Genomic DNA, 21,293 nt, shown 5'->3' on the forward strand with positions numbered 1-21,293 from the left:
TATATTTTTGATATTTATTTTATATATTTAAATGCCATTTAACAAAGAAAAATCAACCAAAAAAATGAGTTCGCGTGTCACCTCCGACACGCGTGTCGACATTCGCCATCACTGGCCTAGGACAAGGTCAAGAGAGGATGAAGGGTCTTTCCCAGTCCACTTCCTCATGGACCCACACACCTCCACTTCCTCATGGACCCACACACCTCCACTTCCTCATGGACCCACACACCTCCACTTCCTCATGGACCCACAGCACCTCCACTTCCTCATGGACCCAACAGATCCACTTCCTCATGGATCCACAGCACCTCCACTTCCTCATGGACCCACACACCTCCACTTCCTCATGGATCCACAGCACCTCCACTTCCTCATGGACCCACACACCTCCACTTCCTCATGGATCCACAGCACCTCCACTTCCTCATGGACCCACAGCACCTCCGCTTCCTCATGGACCCACACACCTCCACTTCCTCATGGACCCACAGCACCTCCACTTCCTCATGGATCCACAGCACCTCCACTTCCTCATGGACCCACACACCTCCACTTCCTCATGGACCCACACACCTCCACTTCCTCATGGACCCACACACCTCCACTTCCTCATGGACCCACACACCTCCACTTCCTCATGGATCCACACAGATCCACTTCCTCATGGATCCACAGCACCTTCGCTTTCTCATGGATCAGCAGCACCTTCGCTTTCTCATGGATCCACACACCTCCACTTCCTCATGGATCCACAGCACCTCCACTTCCTCATGGACCCACACACCTCCACTTCCTCATGGACCCACACACCTCCACTTCCTCATGGATCCACAGCACCTCCACTTCCTCATGGATCCACACACCTCCACTTCCTCATGGATCCACACACCTCCGCTTCCTCATGGATCCACAGCACCTCCACTTCCTCATGGATCCACACACCTCCACTTCCTCATGGACCAACAGCATCTCCACTTCCTCATGGACCCACTCACCTCCACTTCCTCATGGATCCACAGCACCTCCACTTCCTCATGGATCCACAGCACCTCCACTTCCTCATGGATCCACAGCACCTCCACTTCCTCATGGATCCACACACCTCCACTTCCTCATGGACCAACAGCATCTCCACTTCCTCATGGACCCACACACCTCCACTTTCTCATGGACCAACAGCATCTCCACTTCCTCATGGACCCACAGCACCTCCTCTTCCTCATGGATCCACAGCACCTTCGCTTTCTCATGGATCAGCAGCACCTCGACTTTCTCATGGACCCACAGCACCTCCACTTCCTCATGGACCAACAGCATCTCCACTTCCTCATGGACCCACAGCACCTCCACTTCCTCATGGACCAACAGCATCTCCACTTCCTCATGGATCCACAGCACCTCCACTTTCTCAATGGTCTATAGCACCTCGGCCAAGCTGACTTCATGCCAACTCATGATACTCACCTGGTGAAGTCAAGGGCTCATTTCCTGCCTGCCCTAGGGACTCACATTAGTAATTGAGCCCTCAGGGCATCCTTAAAATCCTTCTTTGGGGCAGAGTTTAAAGGGCCTCTACTACGCTGTACTCAGATATTTATTTCTTTTATAGACATTGTTTTTTCATTTTATTAATTTGGTGCTATTGCTGTGAAGTGCCTGTGTACGCTTTAGTCTACATAAAACAGTCTGTGGTCTTTAGGAAAAACAAAGCCTACTCAATAAATGCATCAAATAGAAAAAATAGTCTTCAGTGCTGTATTGACTTGTTAATGACATATTCACATTCATACTGTATTGTATTATGACAGACAGAAGCAGATATGAAAGAAAGTCACAGTAAGTAAGAGAAATAGAAATAAGAGATATTAGACAACTGTACAACAAAAAATATTCTGCAGGGAGGGACAAGCACATCGACAAATGCATCCACCCAGAGAGAAGCAGACCCAGAGGAAAACAAAGACTGTAAGAGGAGTGCAGTCTTTGACTTTCAGGGAGTAAAGAGAGAGCGTCCGTGTCTCTGGCTTCTCATAGCGCAGCTGAGGGTTTTTCCAATAGCACTGCCATTCTTCTACAGAAGCCCTCAAATCAGGAAACGGAACCTGCGCACCTAGTTTAATTTGCAGGCGTGGGTTTCCCATAGCCCATTTAGCTTAAGGTAACTTTAAATTTCCAGTTAGCTTCATACAGTAGGGTGTTTTGTTTTTTGTCCCCCATATGTTTCAAGTCTGAAGCAATTCTCAATTTAAAGCAGTGGTTCTCAACCTTCTGGCCCTTTAAATACAGTTCCTCATGTTGTAACCCAACCATAAAATTATTTTCGTTGCTACTTCATAACTGTCATGTTGCTACTGTTATGAATCGTAATGTAAATATCTGATATGCAGGATGGTCTTAGGTGACCCCTGTGAAAGGGTCGCTGGACCGCCAAAGGGGTCACGACCCACAGGTTGAGAACCGCTGGTTTAGAGGGTATCAAAATTAAAAGGTTCCTAGGTAAATCTCAACTGTCATCATATTGGGACATTTTGCATACAGATCTATTTTACGACTCATTGCTCAGGGGCACAATTAAACCAACCTCTACTCACAGGTAGCATTTTTGACAGAATCAAAATTTGGGAAATTGATCAGCTGTAAATTTTGCTACCTACAAATACTCTCCCAAAAAGAGTAACTTTCCTTACATATTTTAAAGATAAACACTCGTAACACTTTTACTTCTACATGCAAACATACATATTTTTGCATTGTGTAAAAAAAAAGCCAACCACTTACACTTCAGAATTCTTGGGTGTAAGGACAATAATACCAAACGGTTTAGTTCTCAGCAAAACGAAGGCCTCAGGTCCTCTCTTGGAAAAGCAGACAAGCCCCACAGTTTCTACTGGGTAACCTGGAAGTCGCCAATAGTGATGCCGGCCTCTGACCATACTTAATCACACGTGATCGTCTATTCTCTGAAACTATCCGTAAGTTACTAGTACCCACACAGGTCACTCAGACATGGTAACCTTTCACTTGAAATTACTTATTTCAGGGAAAAATATGAATAAACAAATTTTCTAAATATAGTAGCTAAAAAAAATTAGACAGTGTATTTATCTGCCATACAAGTTCAACATCTAGTCATAAACTTTCTCCTGCGCAGTACAACAGACTACATAAATGCTTCCTTTCAAATTCCCAAAGTTACTGAACACAACACACTGAAGGCTGTCCTGGAAATAAACTTTTGTCCAATAGTCAAGCTTTTGGTTCATCACAAAAAACATTTTTCTAATTAGTCATAAATGTTAGAAAGGCTGCTCGATGTGTGTAATAAATAACCTCCAAAGAATATATATTTTTCTCAATTACTATAATGAAGTTGCCAAAATTTAAATGTACTGTCTGAATTTTAAATTTAGATCATCCAAGCACTGATTCAAAATCATCTTTGTCTCCTAATAATGATAGTACCTATTTCTTCTTATCTCAGGAGCTAGATGATAAAAATTAAGAGATTTTTAAAAATAACTTTTTTAAAAGGCCCATAATGATTCCAAAATTTCAGACATGGAAACTTATGACAAGACACTTTGTAATATTTACTGCTGCCTTTTTCTCATAACTGTCTGTGGCTTTTCTAAACATCACTGCCCTGTCATGTTGCTGCAACAAACAGGAATGACATTTAGCTACAGGCCTCCCAGGCCCCCTCTGCCCCTCCCCTCCTCACCCAGGCTCAAGGCACAGCCCTGGGAAAGCCCTGGGACACGGAGACGAAGGCTCGGGGGCTCCACTCGAGGAGCCCTCTCTGTCTGATTCTGAACTCGGTACAATTCAGGGCCCACATGTTCTCACTGCCCCACTGGAATGAGGACCAGAAAGACACTTCTTGTCAGTCAGCACAGTCATCAACGGGCAAATTTCTGAACTTGCTCTGACTAGTAAAAAGAAAACTGATTAAAAAGGGAAAAAAGCCCTAACCGGTTTGGCTCAGTGGATAGAGTGTCAGCCTGTGGACTGAAGGGTCCCAGGTTCAATTCCGGTCAAGGACATGCACTTTCATTGCGGGCACACCCCCAGTAGGGAGTGTGAAGGAGGCAGCTGAGTCAATGTTTCTAACTCTCTATCTCTCTCCCTTCCTCTCTGTAAAAAATCAATAAAATATATTTTTTTTAAAAAGGGAAAAAAATCCCAGAACTGGCTAAAATAACAGACTTATTTCAACTGTGTTATACAGGCATATCAATCAAGATATTCTGGGGAAAAAATATAATTCCCCTCACAGTGTATTTCACTTTCCATTTCATTGGCATTACTGTATTGCACCCTCCACACTGTCCTTCCACCTCGGCTAAGAAACTATTAAAGATGATTTCTATGGGAAAGGAAAATAAATTAATTACTCCTATCAGCTAAAAACGGAAAATTACACCCAGCATCAGGCTCCTATCACAAATGAGGTTCTCGTTATGACATAAATGTTTTTCCATTTTTCATTTTTGGTAATTTTTCATTTCACAAACTTCTCCAACCCCACAAATTACCGGGGGGGGGGGGGGGGCGTGGGGTGGGGCTTGTTGAAAGTTCATATTCACCTGCTGCTTCGAACTTTATCAGAATGTTCAGGGGAAAGACAGGACCTCTATTCTTTTAGGTAATTTTTATGAGAAGTTTGAAGAACATTGATCTTGGGACTATGTTTATCTTAGGAAGTAGTATATGGATTAAAAGTACTGTGAACTGCCTGGCCCACGTGGCTCAGTGGTTGAGCATCATCCTATGAGCCAGGAGGTAACAAGGGTTCGATTCCCGGCCGGGGCACATGCCTGAGTTGCGGGCTTGATCCCAAATGGGCATGCAGGAGGCAGCAAATCAGTGATTCTCTCTCATCATTGATGTTTCTATCTCTCCCTCCCTTCATAAATAATGTACCGTGAACTACACATATCAACATAAAATCCAGTTTGCTCTGCAGGTTAGCCTTTTAGAGTCCTAAATAATATATGAAAGTAAACAAGCACCCTAACTGTTAAACCATCATCCTGAGGGTTGGTGTGTCTAAGCCACTATCTTAAGCAGACGAGGTAATTCTAAATTCCAACTGTGTGAAACATTATCATGCTTTCTCTCTAGAGACTTTGTAAAAGGATGATCTTGTCTAGCATGTGCTAGTCAAAGACCACACACCCTCGACGGCCACGTCTAACATCCAAAGGCCAATGCGCCATCGGGGAGGCCTTCTAGAGAACAGCACAGAACCAAACAAGCGGATCTGGACCCGGGCACTCTGGCCACCGTGCTCTGTCCTAGTGTGGAGCAGAGGACGCAGCACGCAGAGGCACTTACTGCATGGCCGGGGAGTGAATGAACGAAAACATATGAATGACTGGGGTACGCTCAGTGATACAAATAAAAATGGCATGGTGTCACATCACTGGGGGATAGAAATGCATTTTTAACAATTTCTATAAATTACCTGGTAGAAAACCTTTACCCGTCTTTAACCTGAATAATTGACACAAATTTATTTTCAAAACAGGAAAGCAAATCCTGAAGGCCCACAAAAGCACAAAAGTAAAGAGAAGGACACAAAAGGAAACAAAAGGTGAGGAAATGCTTCAGGATCACAAGCTCTGAGACGGCAGCTGGGGACAGCAGCACACAATGTCACGCACCTCCTCCCCAGTGTGCGCTCAGAGCTGAAACCACGAACAGCATACTCAAGTGCTCATTCACGAGAACCACCGAACAAGAAGGGAGAACTCAGGTAGAGGTGAGGCAGAAACCAGCGGAGACAATGAGGAGGGCAGGGAGCAGCGTGCAGTCGCATGCAGGGGCCTCAGTGAGACGGGGCAGGAGGAGACATTCGTGAGCACAGGGCCGTGGAAGGGAGACACACCTCCGTCACAGAAACAAACCGCTTACCCTCCGCTTTAGTGGCAGTACCATCTTTAAGCAAATTAAAAAACAAGGGGAGGGGTAACAGGGAACAGTTAGTAACATTTAAAAACTTAAAAAGCAGAATGTTATTAGCTACTAAAAAAGCAAAAGTACAATTTAAAATAAAATTAAAAAGGAAACAAGTTCAACAGCGAAGCAGAGTCCGAAGCAAGAAAAGTGGCTTATCTTGAAATCAGTTTAGTTAGAATCATGTGCTTTTTGCCTTTGGAAAACACAAAAAAGGGCATCCAGGGCAGGTCTCAGTGGATAGTGATTGCTGTTTTTCTTTCAGCCAAACCTTACGTTCTTAAGAGTTCCTTTTTCAAGGAACAAGGTACCAGCAGAAGAGGTTGGGGGAGGACATGGGGCTAAAAACTAAACTACTAAAGAGTCAACTAAGGGCAGCGGTGAGGAAGCTGAGAGAAGCTAGCTCTAGCAATGCCTACCCCGCTGCTCGCCAGCAGCCAAGCTGCACGTGGTACCTGAATCAGGGCCTACGGACTCCACATCGTCCCGCATGCGTCTGGACTCTAGAAGTTTGGAAAAGGACCGTCAGCGGTAATGCTACGCTTCTGCACAGGTGTAACTGTCAGCCTAAGGGTAAGGTAACAACTCCTCAGAAGGGTAGGTTGCATTTCAGGGTGGCTGTGTTTGCTGTCGTTTTGAACATAAGGAAAGTTAGAGAGGGTCAGGAAAAGGGGAGAGAATGAGAAGACTCCAGTCTTAGCACTGGAAGAGGGAACATTGGGCTGAAAAGTTATCAGTGCTTCCAAAGGTCAATCCTGCATCATCAGCCAAAAGGCCAGGTGCTTCTCCTAGCAGCGAGGGAAGTCTATGTTACAACGGAGTCCATGTTACAACATCCAATGTGAACAGAAATCAGAGGCTCCTGAGGCCTCTACATGGTTTTTACTCAAGTTTTCTAGCAATGAAACAAATGTCCTGGAAACACTGGGAAGCACTTCAAACACTGGACTGAACTGAACATAACGCCTTCACTTCACGGCGGGAGCGGGAGTTCGGCCTTCCCTCCTGCTGTGACTGCATGTCAGCATACTGTCACAGACTCCTGCGTAGGCCACACGGCAGGAAAGGAGCGCTCCGGGTGGGTTTCTTCCCGATCTAAACGTATTATCCACCCATGTATCTATCCGCCCAGGTATAGGCATTTCCGTAGAGAACACAAGACTGGTTTAACAAACATTCCAGAGCGCATCTACCTTTCAAACTAATAATGTTCCTATCATAACTGCAGTTTCTTTCTCTGCTGTATGACTCTCTGTCACATATCTGAGCTGGGTGGCTATGACTGCGGCTAACTGAAGGGCCCAGGAAGACGCGGGCCCCATGGCTGCTCCAGGTTACCGATGAGTGGCAGGCCCGGGGTCTCCGCCTGGTGTTCTCTCACTGTGCTTCCATGCACACAACACTTTTAGGACATTAACTTTAGGACTGATTTTGGAATATGTAAACCACATAATTCAGTCTCCATGTTTCAAAAAGTTTAAATTGTATTAATTTCCAAAGAATCCAAAATCAAACTGATCATCTAAGCCCCCAGATTTTGGCTCTGGACGACTTCACTCACGCAAAAATAAAATTTAAAAAGCCATCAGCCTATGGAGAGCAGGTGCTGTGTCTGCTGAGACACTGCCCCTCCGTCAGACACTCACTCTCTGGAGAATTATTATTTTTTTACTCTTTCGGGCTGTCATTAGAGTGAGTGCATGCTCCTCCCACAGTGACACAGGGGAGGCAATGCTCTTCTGCACAGCATGGTGACGCTGGCTAACAAGTGCACCCCACTCCTCAAAGGAACCCTCCCACCGTCACCCCCCTCACCCCCATTTCCACCCCCAGCTTTCCCCACTCCCAGTCCAACTACATTTTCAAATTAGAAAATATCTAAGTACAGTGACTATCTTTGGTGAATTCCTCACTAGACCCTGCCTGCTCTGCTCCCACCAAAGGCAGGAGGGGAGGAAACCCAGCTTTGGCGATACGGAAGGGAGCGCGTGGGCCCACCCCGAGGAAGGGGAGCTGAAGGCAGGCCGTGCTCAGTGCCACGCACCACGTGAGCACCAGCTACCTGCTCGTCACTAACAAGCAGGATGCGCCAGAGAAAGGGGAAGCTCGACGGAAGGGAGCTGCTAACCTGCAATGGGCCAGTCACTCATACTCACACAGCAGCCCTGCGACAGTGGCAAGCTCCTCGGGGACTGCTCTTGGAATTAGCTAAGTGAGCCAGAGCAGAGGTAAGGGTCATCTCAGGGAGCAGACGGGGAGGTGGCGGAGATCTGGTTACCTAAGGATGCATATGAGCCGGGAGGCAAGGCCGCTGCGGAGCTGAAGGGCGCGGAGCTGGAAGCCGAGGCTTTGGACTTGGCGCTGGCCGCTGCATTCACATCGATGTCACTCCGGGATCGCTGAAGGGACCCAGTCGTTGACCCAGATTTGGTGCTGACGGTAGAAGCTGTGGTGGTAACCAAAGAAACATTAGCAAGAACCACACTAGACTTGTACACATATATTGTTAAACTAATTTTGCTTTTCTTTACAGCAAATATCATTTTAACAAAGGCTGGACACAGCACTGACCAACACTTTCTCCTGGTCCTTGAAGACAGTTCAGTCCATGCTGAGGAAAGAGAAGGGACTGCAACGACACGCACTATTGCATCTGTCTTCTTGCAATCACAGACTATAATAAAGCCCAGAGATGGACCCCATTTCTGCTTAGTATGAGAAGTGAAACAAAAAATTGTTCACATCTGGCCAGTTTCTTCCCAATGTGGCAAAAGTGTGCTCTTACCTAGCGGCCCGCCCCCTTGGAGAAGCCCTGCCTGCTCCCGCCCGCCCAAGGCCGCAGAGCTGCCGCTGCCCTAAGCACCCGTGGTCTTTGCTCCGGACCCGGTGGCCAGAGTGGAGGAGCCGCACTGCGTGTGGCAGGATCCACATGCTGGGGGGACATGTGTGAGGAAAGGTCAGAGCTTAATTTCTGCCTGAAGAAGCCGTCCTCACAGCTCACGGCCCTGGAGAAGGGGAGCTCTGCTGGGGAGCGCATACTGCAAACCAGCCGAGGCCGAGGCCGGGGCTGGGGCTGGGGCTGGGCCAGGGCTGGGGCCAAGGCAGGGGCTGGGCCAGGGCAGGGGCCGAGGCCGAGGCCGGGGCTGGGGCTAGGGCTGGGGTTGAAGCTGAAGCTGGGGCCAGGGCAAGGGCTGGTGCAGGGGATAGGGGCTGGGGCTGGGGCCGAAGCAGGGGCCAAGGCAGGGGCTGGGCCAGGGCAGGGGCCGAAGCAGGGGCAGGGGCAGGCACAGGGGCAGGGGCTGGGGCGGCTTCCATGCGGCCCTGACCAAGGTGAGTCACAGCCTCCGCAATGCCTGGCCCATCAGCTTACCTCTAGAGGCGCTACTTCCAGTGGAACTTCTTTTGGCAGAGAGCGGCCGACTGGAAATAAAGTAGACACCTGCTTATTTTCATTAACACAAGTACAATCAATAACTGGAAATTATAATAATGAAGAATGATTTCGGAGTCTTCAGAATTTCTCAGGCAAGTTGGCCCACAATCTTATAATCTCCCCGTTTGAGAAAGCTTTACCATTCCAATGTGGACTATCTTGCAAACACACAGAGAGCAGTCCCACCTAGAGACAGACGCTGAGACACAGAGTAAAGGTGACGTGACATTCAGCCTCAGGTTCAGAACGCCCTCCCTTTACAAGCCTGTCCTGCAGTTGTAATTGCTGTGCTCTCAGAAGACACTAAACTCTACTACTGAACCATCACCTAAATGTAACTAAAATCGACTTAGGGAAAGACCAAGGCCACTATTTCTTACCCTTCCCATGGCGTCTTACCTCGTACCAGAGCCACCTGAAGGGGGACTTATAACAGGCTTGTATATGTAGAAACACAGCTAGAATGTGTGTTTTCATGCAGCAGATTTTAAACATAAAATCTCACACGAATGAATCCTTACTTCAGACTCTCTTGAGAGCTAGAAGACGAGCGATCGGACTGCGGCAAGGACACGATGCTGTCCGAGTTCTTCAAGTGGGACTGCAGGGCCTTCTGGTAGGAGGCCTCCAGCGCGTGGTACAAGTGCTCTGCTTCTCTGCTGAAGTGACTGTGGAACCCCCAGTAGCACCTCGGGAAAACACAGCTCCCCGTTACCGCGAGGGCGCAGGAGCTTCGCTGAGCTCGGCACCGTGCCCGACAGGACACGTCCCAGGACCAGCAGCCTGTCTCCCTGCTCCCGGAGCCTGGGTGCGGAGGACACCATGAACAAAGGGGGCTGACCGCACAACGTGCTGGCGTGCTGACACTGGGCAGGAACGTCTCTGAATCTCAGTCTCGTTACAAAACGGAAACTAAAGAGGCTCACCTGCAAGAACACTGGGCAGCCTTAAGGGAGAGGGAGCTGAAACATGGAGAACTATACCTAAAACCTGAGGGAGTCACAAACGGCAGTTTTTGTTGTTTTGTTAATCCTCACCGGAGGGTTTTTTTTTTTTCATTGATTTTCGGAGAGTGGAAGGGAGAGAGAGAAAGAGAGGTAGAGAGGTAGAGAGGTAGAGGTAGAGATAGAGATAGAGATAGAGATAGAGATAGAGATAGAGATAGAGATAGAGATAGAGATAGAGATAGATAGAGAGAAAGAAAGAGAAGAAAAAAAACATGGAAGTGAGACACATTTTTGACTGGTTGCCTCACACAAGCACCCAGACTGGGGGGAGGGATCGAACCTGCGACCCAGGTACATGCCCTTGACCAGGAATTGAACCTGAAAACCTTTGATGCACAGGCTGGTGCTCTAACCATTTCGAGACACTGCCAGGACTAATGGTAGTTTTTATCAATGTAATTTGACACTCATTGATTTGGAGTATTTAAAAATTGCCCTAGATAATGTGTACCAAAAAAAAAAAAAAAAGGGGAAAGATGTTCAGAACTACTTAAAATGATACCTAAAGAACTACAATGAATTGGGGAAGGGGAAGAATACAAGGATAAAAAGAGCATAAGTAGGTCATTAACAGATACCTTCCTAATAGTTTTTACCAGCTATTAATTATTGCAGTTACTTTGGTAGGAACCACCCACCCAAGATGAGCTTGTGGTGAGCACTTCACTGTCATAGTGAGGTCCTCCAAAGAACTCAGAAACCAGAGAAATAGGATTTATCTGAGAACACAAAGAACAGGAAGTAATTGATCAGGACATATTAATGCAGCTAAGTAAAATAACCATACTCCATGCTTGTAAGAAGGAATAGGGTTGTTGCTATTTTTTAATATATTTTTATTGATTTCAGAGAGGAAGGGAGAGGGAGAGAGAAACATCAATGATGAGAGAGCATCATCAATTGGCTGCCTGCTGCACGCCTCCCACTGGGGATCGAGCCCACAACCTGGGCATGTGCCCTTGCCTGGAATCGAACCCGGGACCCTTCAGTCTGCAGGCCCACCCTCTATCTACTGAGCCAAACCAGTTAGGGCAAGAATAGGTTTTTAACCTGTGTCAAGGAGAAGAGCTGATCAACCACAAAAGCACAGAGAAAAACGCCACAGGCAAAGCTGGCAGTGCTCATCTATGCGCTCCTGTGCCTGAGAAAGACTTGGCATGAAACCTCTGGTGTTCATGGCCACAGTGCAAAATTACTCCCGGGGAGTACTGGGCGTCCGGGGCCATAGCCTTGTGAACAGAGCAGAACTGCCTCAAACGTGACGGCAGCAGCAGGTCATCACTGGGACAATCCTGAGCCTCCGCTCACCCCTCCCCTAACTGTGACGCACACCCCCAAAACACCGCCTGACGCTCACTGACTGACCGCGGGGAAGGAAGTCCCTGTGGACTCTGGCCTGGCGTCAGCAGGGCTCACTGAAGGAGTCAGAGAACACCCGAGCATAGGAAAAGGTGGTGTACAAATACACACTTACTTTCTGGCTTCTATCCTGGCTTCAGAGTCGGCATCGTGTATTCCCTTCTTTATCGTTTCGGCTAATACTGATATGTGCCTAGACATTTAGAAAAGAAAGCAACCATTAATAACGTATGTGCTGTGCAGATGGACACAAGTGTGAGACGTAACTTCAAAATGGCCACATGGAACATAGAGCCTTTGTGCGAGTCCAGTCACAATGCAGCTTCCGCATCGGAGTGTCCTGGGGCCCGGGGTCTGGCCCAGTGCCTGGCCCAGTGCCCCCCCTCCCCCCCAAGCACCCTGATAACTGTACACTCTGGTGTGATTTTTTTTTTAAGTTAAAGCTGATTTTTTTCAGGCCATACTTATTTAGCTCAATTTTTTATGAACCAAAACAACAAAACCCCACTTTTCCATAGTCAGAACTCGTTTCTATGGAAATTTGTAATAAGACAATTATAATCTTAATACTAAAGAGGCTATCTGCATCACATTTCTGTATTTAAAGAGAATGTTTTTTCAAGTTCCACTATGTATCATGAACAATTTTATAAAATTATGTAACCATTTTATAGATAGGTATTCTCTTTAGTTATGTTCTACTCTAGGTGAGAAGAAATCATTAAACTGTCTCATTGACATTTAACAAAGTTTTAAAAAAAGGGAAATGCTGGAATGAATAGTTTCACAGAACAAAGAGCAGTTACCAATTTTACCAGCCCATGCACAGTCTTTCCCTCACTCCTTCATTCATTCAGTATTTAGTGACAAATACAGAGTTGGAAGGTGAATGAATACATGAGGCTACATCTGAGCTCTTCATGCTTTTCTATTCTCTTCACTTGTCCCCACGTTAAATCCTCATTCCACTTTTCTCTAAATTCCAAAGCTGCCACCAAATAAAGAGGATATAGTAGTACTACTATGAGATTAAAAACCAAGAAAGTATTGAAAAAGAATGTGAGACTATCTTCTAGATGCAAAGTACGTCCAGGTGAAAATGTGCCCAGGGAGCCTCGGCTTTGTTTCATCTCTGACCACTGCAGCATGGATGGGCCTCCCAGGAGCACTCAACTTATTAAAATCCCACTCTAATAAGTTTAATATGCTATGAAGGCCTTCACAAATTATACGATATATCATTAAAAACGAGTGGCACAGCCGAAACCGGTTTGGCTCAGTGGACAGAGCGTTGGCCTGCGGACTGAAAGGTCCCGGGTTCGATTCCGGTCAAGGGCATGTACCTGGGTTGCGGGCACATCCCCGGTGGGAGGTGTGCAGGAGGCAGCTGATCGATGTTTCTCTCTCATCGATGTTTCGAACTCTCTATCTCTCTCTCCCTTCCTCTCTGTAGAAAATCAATAAAATATATTTTTAAAACAACAACAACAACAAAAACGGGTGGCACAAAAATCAGCATTTATTTCTCCAAATTTAACTCAGGAATAACAAAAAAAATGACTCAAAATTCTGAGGCAGGCTTCTATTCTTCAGGAATTGTCATAATCCCTGTTTTCATTATGATGATGAGAAACTTACCAAACACCAATCTGAATAAAGAGAAACCTGCTGGCTTTCTGATCTACCCAGGCTGCTCAGAACACCTTAGCCACAGGAGGCCAGCTGCAGGACCAGTCAGCGAAGGGGCAGCCGGGCTGTGTGGCTGTCACAGTGCACATCTGCCCACACCTCTAGACACACTAATCCTTCAGTCAGTGAAGTTCACGCCAGGCTATTATGTGCCTCAGAGCAGTAGAAATAGCAGATGCAGTCATGAGAACAAATGCTTAGATTCCTTCATTGCTGACAGAAAGTGGACCACTCACTGAGTCATTAAATCTCAAGATTCAATTCAGAGGGGAAAAAACAGCAAATTGGATGCTCACCGTTCCAGTGAATGTGTTTGCCATTCTTGTAAAAGTAAATCTAAAAATTCAAAACAGCGTCTGAAAATTGTAAAGAAAAAATATGTAACTTAGTGATTTGTATGTTAGTAAAAATAAAAGCTTTTTTCTTAAATGACCCAACACTACTTTTTATAATTGATAAGTGACTTCTAATTTTTATGATTTAAAAAACGGAACATAAAGATGGAATCAGAATTAACAAAGTCAAAGAAAATTTAAAAAATGAAGCATCTATGGTGGTCAAGAGAAAAATCAGAGCTAACTATAGGGACAGGATGCAAATATTCCCCCCAGCAACATCACCCACAGGGTGCATCGTTCTCAAGTGTTTATTCTACCTCAAGCAACACGTGGATACAGACGCAAACATGCACAAAGGAGCAACATATACTACAGAATCAGGCAATTGGTCTTTGCATTAATTTCACAGAATGCCTTGCACACAAAAAAAGTAAAAAACATTCGTAAGATGTGCCCGTAAGATGGATATGGGGCCACCTCATGCTTAAAAGGATCCCTTATCCATGGAGACCAGGCAGAACCAACATGACACCCCAGGAAAGGCGGGAACAGCACACAGCTAACGTGACTGGGTGGAAGCCTGCGGGGGAGGGGGGGGGGGGGACGGCTCTCTCACTGGCTAGAATCAAAACACCGCCCTGCAGTGTCTTTGAGAAACAAAAAGTGTTTAACAAATTTTCCTGTTAAGAAGGTTCTAGGTAGTGCTAAAAATCCTTTTTTTTCTAGCTACTCAGCCATTTTCCTCTCCTCAATCATTCAATAGCCTTTCTCTTTCAGTCTTTTCACGTCTATGATATTTCTTAGTCTGATCTGTGCACTGAAACATTCCTGTCTCCTCTCCTTTGGATGACATCACCACTTTGGGTGAAGGCCAGGGTAGCCATCTTTGTGGGAAGAAATCTTAATGGTTTTAGGAACCCATTCGAGGAAACAGGTCAGAAGGTGATCTTTCTCGAATGACCCGACTTTCCTTCCCATGATCTTCCTAATTCAAAACCTCATAATCCATACAATTAACCACTCAGTAAATCTTTAACAAGCCCTTACCCTCTGCTAGATACTAGAGCAGCCTGGGAAGACACAGAGATAAGGCTGCCATCTGCAAGCTACCCTCCTTGGAACCAACCATCAGGCACCCTGCTCGCAGCCCGCCGGCTCCAGAACTGAGTACATCTCTGCTGTCAGTCACCCAGTGCACGGTCCTTTAGGGCAGCCCACGCCGGCTACTGCACCAAACACCCTGCAATGTCCACCACAAAGGTGGGTGTCAGCTCACTGCAGCAACTCTGCCTTACACAAAGGAAAAACACCTCTGCACTTCTCTAGGAAACCTACAAACAGTAAGACAATAGCAGCAGCAGCAGCAAATTCTAACACGGGTTACCATCCATTAAGCTTTTACTAAGTGCCGAACCCTTTCACCTAAGTGACTGTGGCTCCGCAGAACAACTCTGCACAGGGTCCTCTCAGGCCAAATAGTCAGTGCGTGGGACAAGGCAATGCTCCTCCCCAAGTCTGCCTCCTCGGGACCCACTGGCAGCTCTGTCCCTGCTGCCTCTGCACGCTGAGCTCTAGGAGAGGCGGAGCCGCTCTGCGCTGATCCCAGGGAGAGCTGAGTGGGTCCAGGGCAGGCTGCCTCCTCAGCTCTATGCAATTTGGCCTTGCAGCTCAAAATTAAGCTTTTTCAGTGGGAGGAGCACATTTCTTTCTTGACTTATACAGTTGGATGATTGCCCTTTCCTTCCACATGACTACCATGTGCCCGTAAGATAGATATGGGGCCACCTCATGCTTAAAAGGATCCCCTATCCATGGAGCCCTGGCAGGACCAACATGACACCCCAGGAAAGGCGGGAACAGCAGGCAGCTAACGTGACTGGGTGGGGGGAGGGCTCTCACTGGCTAGAATCAAGACATCGTCCTGCAGGATGGAGCCAGGAGGCTGCTGCCTGCTATGTACACTACAAAGCTCCTGACGCAGTCCCTGGAGAGGCTTCACAAAACCTACACAAACCACCCTGTGTATTTACGTTTGCCTGGGAAGACGGCCCGCAGATCTGAATAGACTCTCAAAAGACCCTGTGACTCAAGAGTCAAGAATCACAAATCCCAGCGAGAGAGCCTGTATTCCTCACATGTGATCTAGGGCTCACCAGGACCCAAGACGAAACGGGGTTAGGAACAAAGACCTAGCCACGCAGGTTTGTATCTTCTGCGTGTATCTCCCATAACTGTGCAGAAGCGGGTGATTGGTCAGAATCCAGAATCCCAGAAACCACTATCAGACGATGCAAACACACACACCTCCTCCTATCTATTACTATTAAACAACTGCCATTCATTCTTTTCTTGCACATACACAGTTACTGTCTTCCGTCAAAGGGTACACCAATGGCATAGGTAGAGAGATTATCTCAGGAAAAGATGTACAGAGGATCCTTTCCCCTCCCCCCACCCAAACCCCAATTAACTCACATACCAACACACACACACACACACTCATTCATTCATTCATTCTCTCTTGCATGATGCACGCACAAATAATCAAGGTTGTCCAAATTTACTTTCCCGACTATTTAGATCATAATTCTTCAATATAAAGTTATTTATTGCAGCAATCTTAAATACTATTAAACATTTCAAACAAACTTTTTCCTATTGAAATTTTTTTTGGTTTTTAAACAATGCAAAAATAATAAGAAACTGTTTAAAATTTTACCTTCTAACTGCAACAGACTTGGAGGTACAGTTGCTTGTTATCACGGGTATTAGCCTAGGGATATGTGTGTGCTGAGAACAAAAAAACGAACACTTGAAAAGAGGTCAGCAGACCAATTTATTTTGATATTGTTTTAATGGAAATACCCCAAAATGGCTTTCTGTTTAATATTAAGCAGGCAGTGCAAATAGTAAGAACTAAAAGTAATACGAAGTAAGTAACCACAATCATAAGAATATTCTGGGTAGGCTCTGGTTAACCTCAAGCCTCAGCGGCCAATGCTGCCTCTGGGAAAAGGGACTTGAGAGTGGGGAGCGGTGATAGGGAGAACTTTCATTTTAACCCATGTGAACAACTGAATTTTACTGAAAACTTGTATATAAATTACTTCAATAATTACTTAAATGTAAATGTTTAGAAAGCTGAACTAAAGAGAATATTTTGTTTCTCTGCTACCTACTATTAAGTAAATAACAATTACAGGTGAGTAACAAAACCACAAACACAAATACCTAGAGTGGAACGACCAGGCATTAGGAAGGAAGGAAAGGGAGCGTAATGTGGAGATGTAAATAATAGTAGAAACTCAGAAGCAGATGGGGATGCTCCAATATTTACAAGCAATGATGAGTCCATGACAACACCTCAGTAACTATACACCGCATCCATAATTCACGTGATGGAATGTGAAAGGCTCATGTGCTATAATTAAGTGGGGCAAAAGGCCAATACTTACCCGAATGATTAACCTAACAGCTACAACACCAGAAGTGGCCATAATTTTGGCACTGTTTGGAATTAAATTAAAGATAGTTGGCATAATGGCTTCAGCTCCATGGTCAAACTTATTCCCCAGAACTGATGACAGATGCCTAAAATAAGAAATGAATACTGGACTGTAGTTCTATTTCTTGCAAACAGAGAAGCATATAAAACTCTTAACATTTTAGAACCCTCATTTAAAGTTATCTAGAAATTAAGGACAAGGGTCTCAAATCTTTCCAATGTACATGTAGAGGACTTGGCAAATAGCCAGAAGCCCATTGTTCCTTTTAAAAAAAAAGTAAATCATTTCCAACAAATTAGAATTCAAATAGCAAAAGACAAATTTATCATACACTAATAAAACATAAACAGGGAAAAGCTGCCTCACTCTTTCTCTTTCACCCTTTTTATTTTCAACATAAAATATTCATGCTTCAACATCTGACTGCAGCCAAAGCTTTTAAACAGCCGCAATGCCATCTGCTGTCACTGCTCCTCTGATGTTCTGACATACTTCCTAACACAGAAGTTGCAGCTCCAAACATTGGTCCAGATTCAGTTTAAGTAGGATAAACATTTACTAGACTACATTGCATGTCTTTAATTTTATAGCTAGAGTACTCTTCTAGAAACAATAAAAAATTCTGATAAGCATGCTATCTCCTGTCAGCAAAATCAATGAAAAAGCTGAGAAACAAGTTTATAAATTTCATTTTTCAGTATTATTAGTAACAACTGCTTCAGAGCTAAGTCACGGAATAAAGTTTAAAATCTGTCATACTTTACATAATTGGGCGAGAAGTATTGTAAAAGTATTAGCAGCAGTGTAACTGGAATGGGTCTTGGAGACTAGACGGGAGTAACATTAGAAAGACCCATCGGACAGAGCCATGAACCGCCCCGAAGCCTGTGCCTAGGATGTTACGACGTGAGAATCTGGAGCTTTGCAGTCCTTACCCCAACGTGATACAAGCCTCCCGCACTACCTGAGACCGCAGATCCTTAGCAGATAGTTTAAAGGCTCCATCCAAAAGTCTCAAATGTTGAAAGAAGTTATCATATTCAGCAGCACCAGCCAAAAGTAAAGATCTAATCTTTTTTAGCTAATGGGATAGAGAAAATTAGGAGATATACAAAACTGTTCCTAAAACAGAACATACGGAATAACAGAAGCCATCAAATATGAGAGATCAATGTCAATCTTAAATGATATAGAAATAGTTTTCCAAAAAGAACTCGGCCAATTAAATGTTAGCTAATATATGGAACAAATCTACATAGCAAAAATAAGAACAATTTTTAAAATGTAGTATCTATGATAAATACAATTCTACAAAATGCATTTTAAATTGAAAACACCTTAGTGTATACATTCTATCCTAATGATAAAATCACCAGAGCCTGCATTTTAGCTTGTAAAAGGCTCTTCCTTCCTAAGCTTACCATCCCCCACACCCACTCCAACTGCCATTTATTTAATAAATCAAAGGAAGTAGCAATCCTACAGTCTCTTTTAGTATCCTCCACTGTATCATTACTAAAAGCTGGTCTGAATTTGAAAGGGAATACAATAGCTTTCTTACCACCCCTCTTTTTGCCAGCCAACCACTGTAAAAACAGCTTTCTCAGATCAGACGCACCGTCCCTTTAACATTCAGCTACTTGCTTTCATTAATCTACTTTTAAAAACAGACAAACAGGACTTTCTAGCATGCAATGTGAAGAAAGGAAGGGAGGATCACACTAAATGCCACTAAAAAGCATCTTCGCTGTCTTTACCAGATGAAAGTGGAGGGCATCACCAGACATTCCACAATTAGGTCTTTGTTAAAAATATAGGATCTGCATAAAGGTGTAAGTTTGCATGCTTTAAAAATAGATGTGAGGTACTCTACTAAAAGGTAAAATGTTAATGCAGTAATTTTTATTTAAAATATTTACTCCTTAAAATTCATTAGAGCTGTATCCCAATTTCAAAATAAAGAGTTTAGAAGATATAAATAAATCTAGTGAAAATGAAATCACATAAAATCACTGGCTTACAGCATTTACTCTTTGCTCCCAATCATGCTTGTCATCAGATAATATTTCTCTAATCTTGTTTATGGATTCCTCGAGGTCTCGACTGGAATAAATCTGTAAGCAAAATTAATTTACAATAAGCATAAGATAATGTAAAGAATAAAAAAGATTATTTCTTAATTACATGAAGTCAAGAGCATTTAGTAAAATAAATCATTTCATTTTCCAGAAGAGCCTATGAGATAACATCTGGACAGATTTGTCCTAGAGCAGCCATGGGCAAACTACGGCCCGTGGGCTGGATCCGGCCCGTTTGAAATGAATAAAACTAAAAAAAAAAAAAAAAAAAAGACCGTACCCTTTTATGTAATGATGTTTACTTTGAATTTATACTAGTTCACACAAACACTCCATTCATGCTTTTGTTCCAGCCCTCCGGTCCAGTTTAAGAACCCATTGTGGCCCTCGAGTCAAAAAGTTTGCCCACCCCTGTCCTAGAGTGAGCTTCATCCCCCTTGTGAGCATGTACCCACTAGATCTGGTGCCCATATATGAGTAACCCAGCCTCAAATACAGCTTTATGGTAAGCTTAACAGATGGCTTGCCATTTAAAAAGAACAAGACCCCGCCGAAACCGGTTTGGCTCAGTGGATGGAGTGTCGGCCTGCGGACTGGGAGGTCCCGGGTTCGATTCCGGTCAAGGGCGTGTGCCTGGGTTGCGGGCACATCCCCGGTGGGGGATGTGCAGGAGGCGGCTGATCGATGTTTCTCTCTCATCGATGTTTCTAACTCTATCTCTCTCCCTTCCTCTCTGTAAAAAACCAATAAAATATATTTTAAAAAAAAAAAAAGAACAAGACCTGCTGGGAACGGTCAGCGGTGCACAAGTCCTTTAGGATTCCTAGTAGCACATATAACAGTGCATTACACAATCCATTTCACATCCATCACTTTCAAATCTACTTTTTCATTTACTCCCACATCTGATCAGACAGGTAGGAAAATCATCAACCAGGAATGAGACATGCTGGGAAGATCAAGGACTTAAAGATGAAACTTAGCCGAAGATGCCTGTTATCTTATTTACACACATTTGGAAACCAAACAGTAGTTAACTAGCAATTCATCTATATATATAAAAGCCTAAGCGACCAAGAACAGAACAGTCAGTCGATCAGTTGCTATGACGTGCGCTGACCACCAGGAGGCAGACGCTCAACACAGGAGCTGCCCGCTGATGGTCAGTGCCTTCTCACAGCAGGAGCTCCACTCAGCTGACTGATGGGTGCCAGATGCCAGGCTCATGGCTGCCAAGTGCAGCTGCAGCGGCACAAACTTCTCCCGCCTCCGCAACTGTGCTACCCGAGCAGCAGTGGCGCAGCGGGGCAAGGATGAGTGGGAGTGGCGTGGTGCCCGCCCAGGCTCGGGCTCCTCCCCAGCTGCCTGCTGCTTTGCACACTACTACATCCCTCAGGGGATGTTGGACTGCGGGCTTCTGCCCTATTCAGCCTGGCCTGGCCTGTGGGGATTGGGCCAAAACCGGCAGTCCAATATCCTCCGAAGTGTCCCGGATTGCGAGAAGGCACAGGCCAGGCTGAGGGGCCCCACCAGTGCACAAATCCATGCACCAGGCCTCTAGTATAGACATAAAATGCTATAGGAATCCAGAGCATTGGATAGTCAATGTAGGCGAAGAAAAGTATTACTACCTCCAGTCACTGATAAAAAAATACTGTGATATTCAAAGCAGATAAAATATATGACTTTACCCCAACTTTTATCAATACCTTTGCTTCATCTGTTAGGTACTTAAGCGAAGCATCAAGATGGCATAAATAAGCTTTTATCAAACCATTCTTCATAGCTTCTCAGACACCAAAACCCTTCAAATTTACAAATTTTTCTTTCTAAGAAAAATCCCTAAATAAGCATGCTTCTTTGTTCCTTTGTATAATCTAATCACTCCCTTCCCCCCTCTTTTATGTGCCCTGACCTACCAA

At 44.9% G+C, this 21,293-nt stretch overlaps 1 protein-coding gene across 1 annotated transcript in view; it reads right to left on the bottom strand.

The window, feature by feature from the left end:
* Nucleotides 1–21,293, bottom strand: part of CLASP1 (cytoplasmic linker associated protein 1) — a 273,563-nt gene that overhangs the window by 122,516 nt on the left and 129,754 nt on the right. The window contains exons 11-20 of the mRNA XM_081096080.1: nt 19,315–19,407; nt 18,229–18,374; nt 17,243–17,378; nt 16,507–16,577; nt 13,746–13,805; nt 11,876–11,953; nt 9,916–10,083; nt 9,332–9,381; nt 8,240–8,407; nt 5,920–5,943 (exon numbers count right to left, since the gene is read on the bottom strand). Of these exons, the coding sequence (XP_080952206.1) occupies nt 5,920–5,943; nt 8,240–8,407; nt 9,332–9,381; nt 9,916–10,083; nt 11,876–11,953; nt 13,746–13,805; nt 16,507–16,577; nt 17,243–17,378; nt 18,229–18,374; nt 19,315–19,407 (994 nt within the window). The remainder of the gene's footprint in view (nt 1–5,919; nt 5,944–8,239; nt 8,408–9,331; nt 9,382–9,915; nt 10,084–11,875; nt 11,954–13,745; nt 13,806–16,506; nt 16,578–17,242; nt 17,379–18,228; nt 18,375–19,314; nt 19,408–21,293) is intronic.

The sequence above is a fragment of the Myotis nattereri genome (genome assembly GCF_964212035.1).
Source record: "Myotis nattereri genome assembly, chromosome: 7".
Taxonomy (NCBI): Eukaryota; Metazoa; Chordata; class Mammalia; order Chiroptera; family Vespertilionidae; genus Myotis; species Myotis nattereri.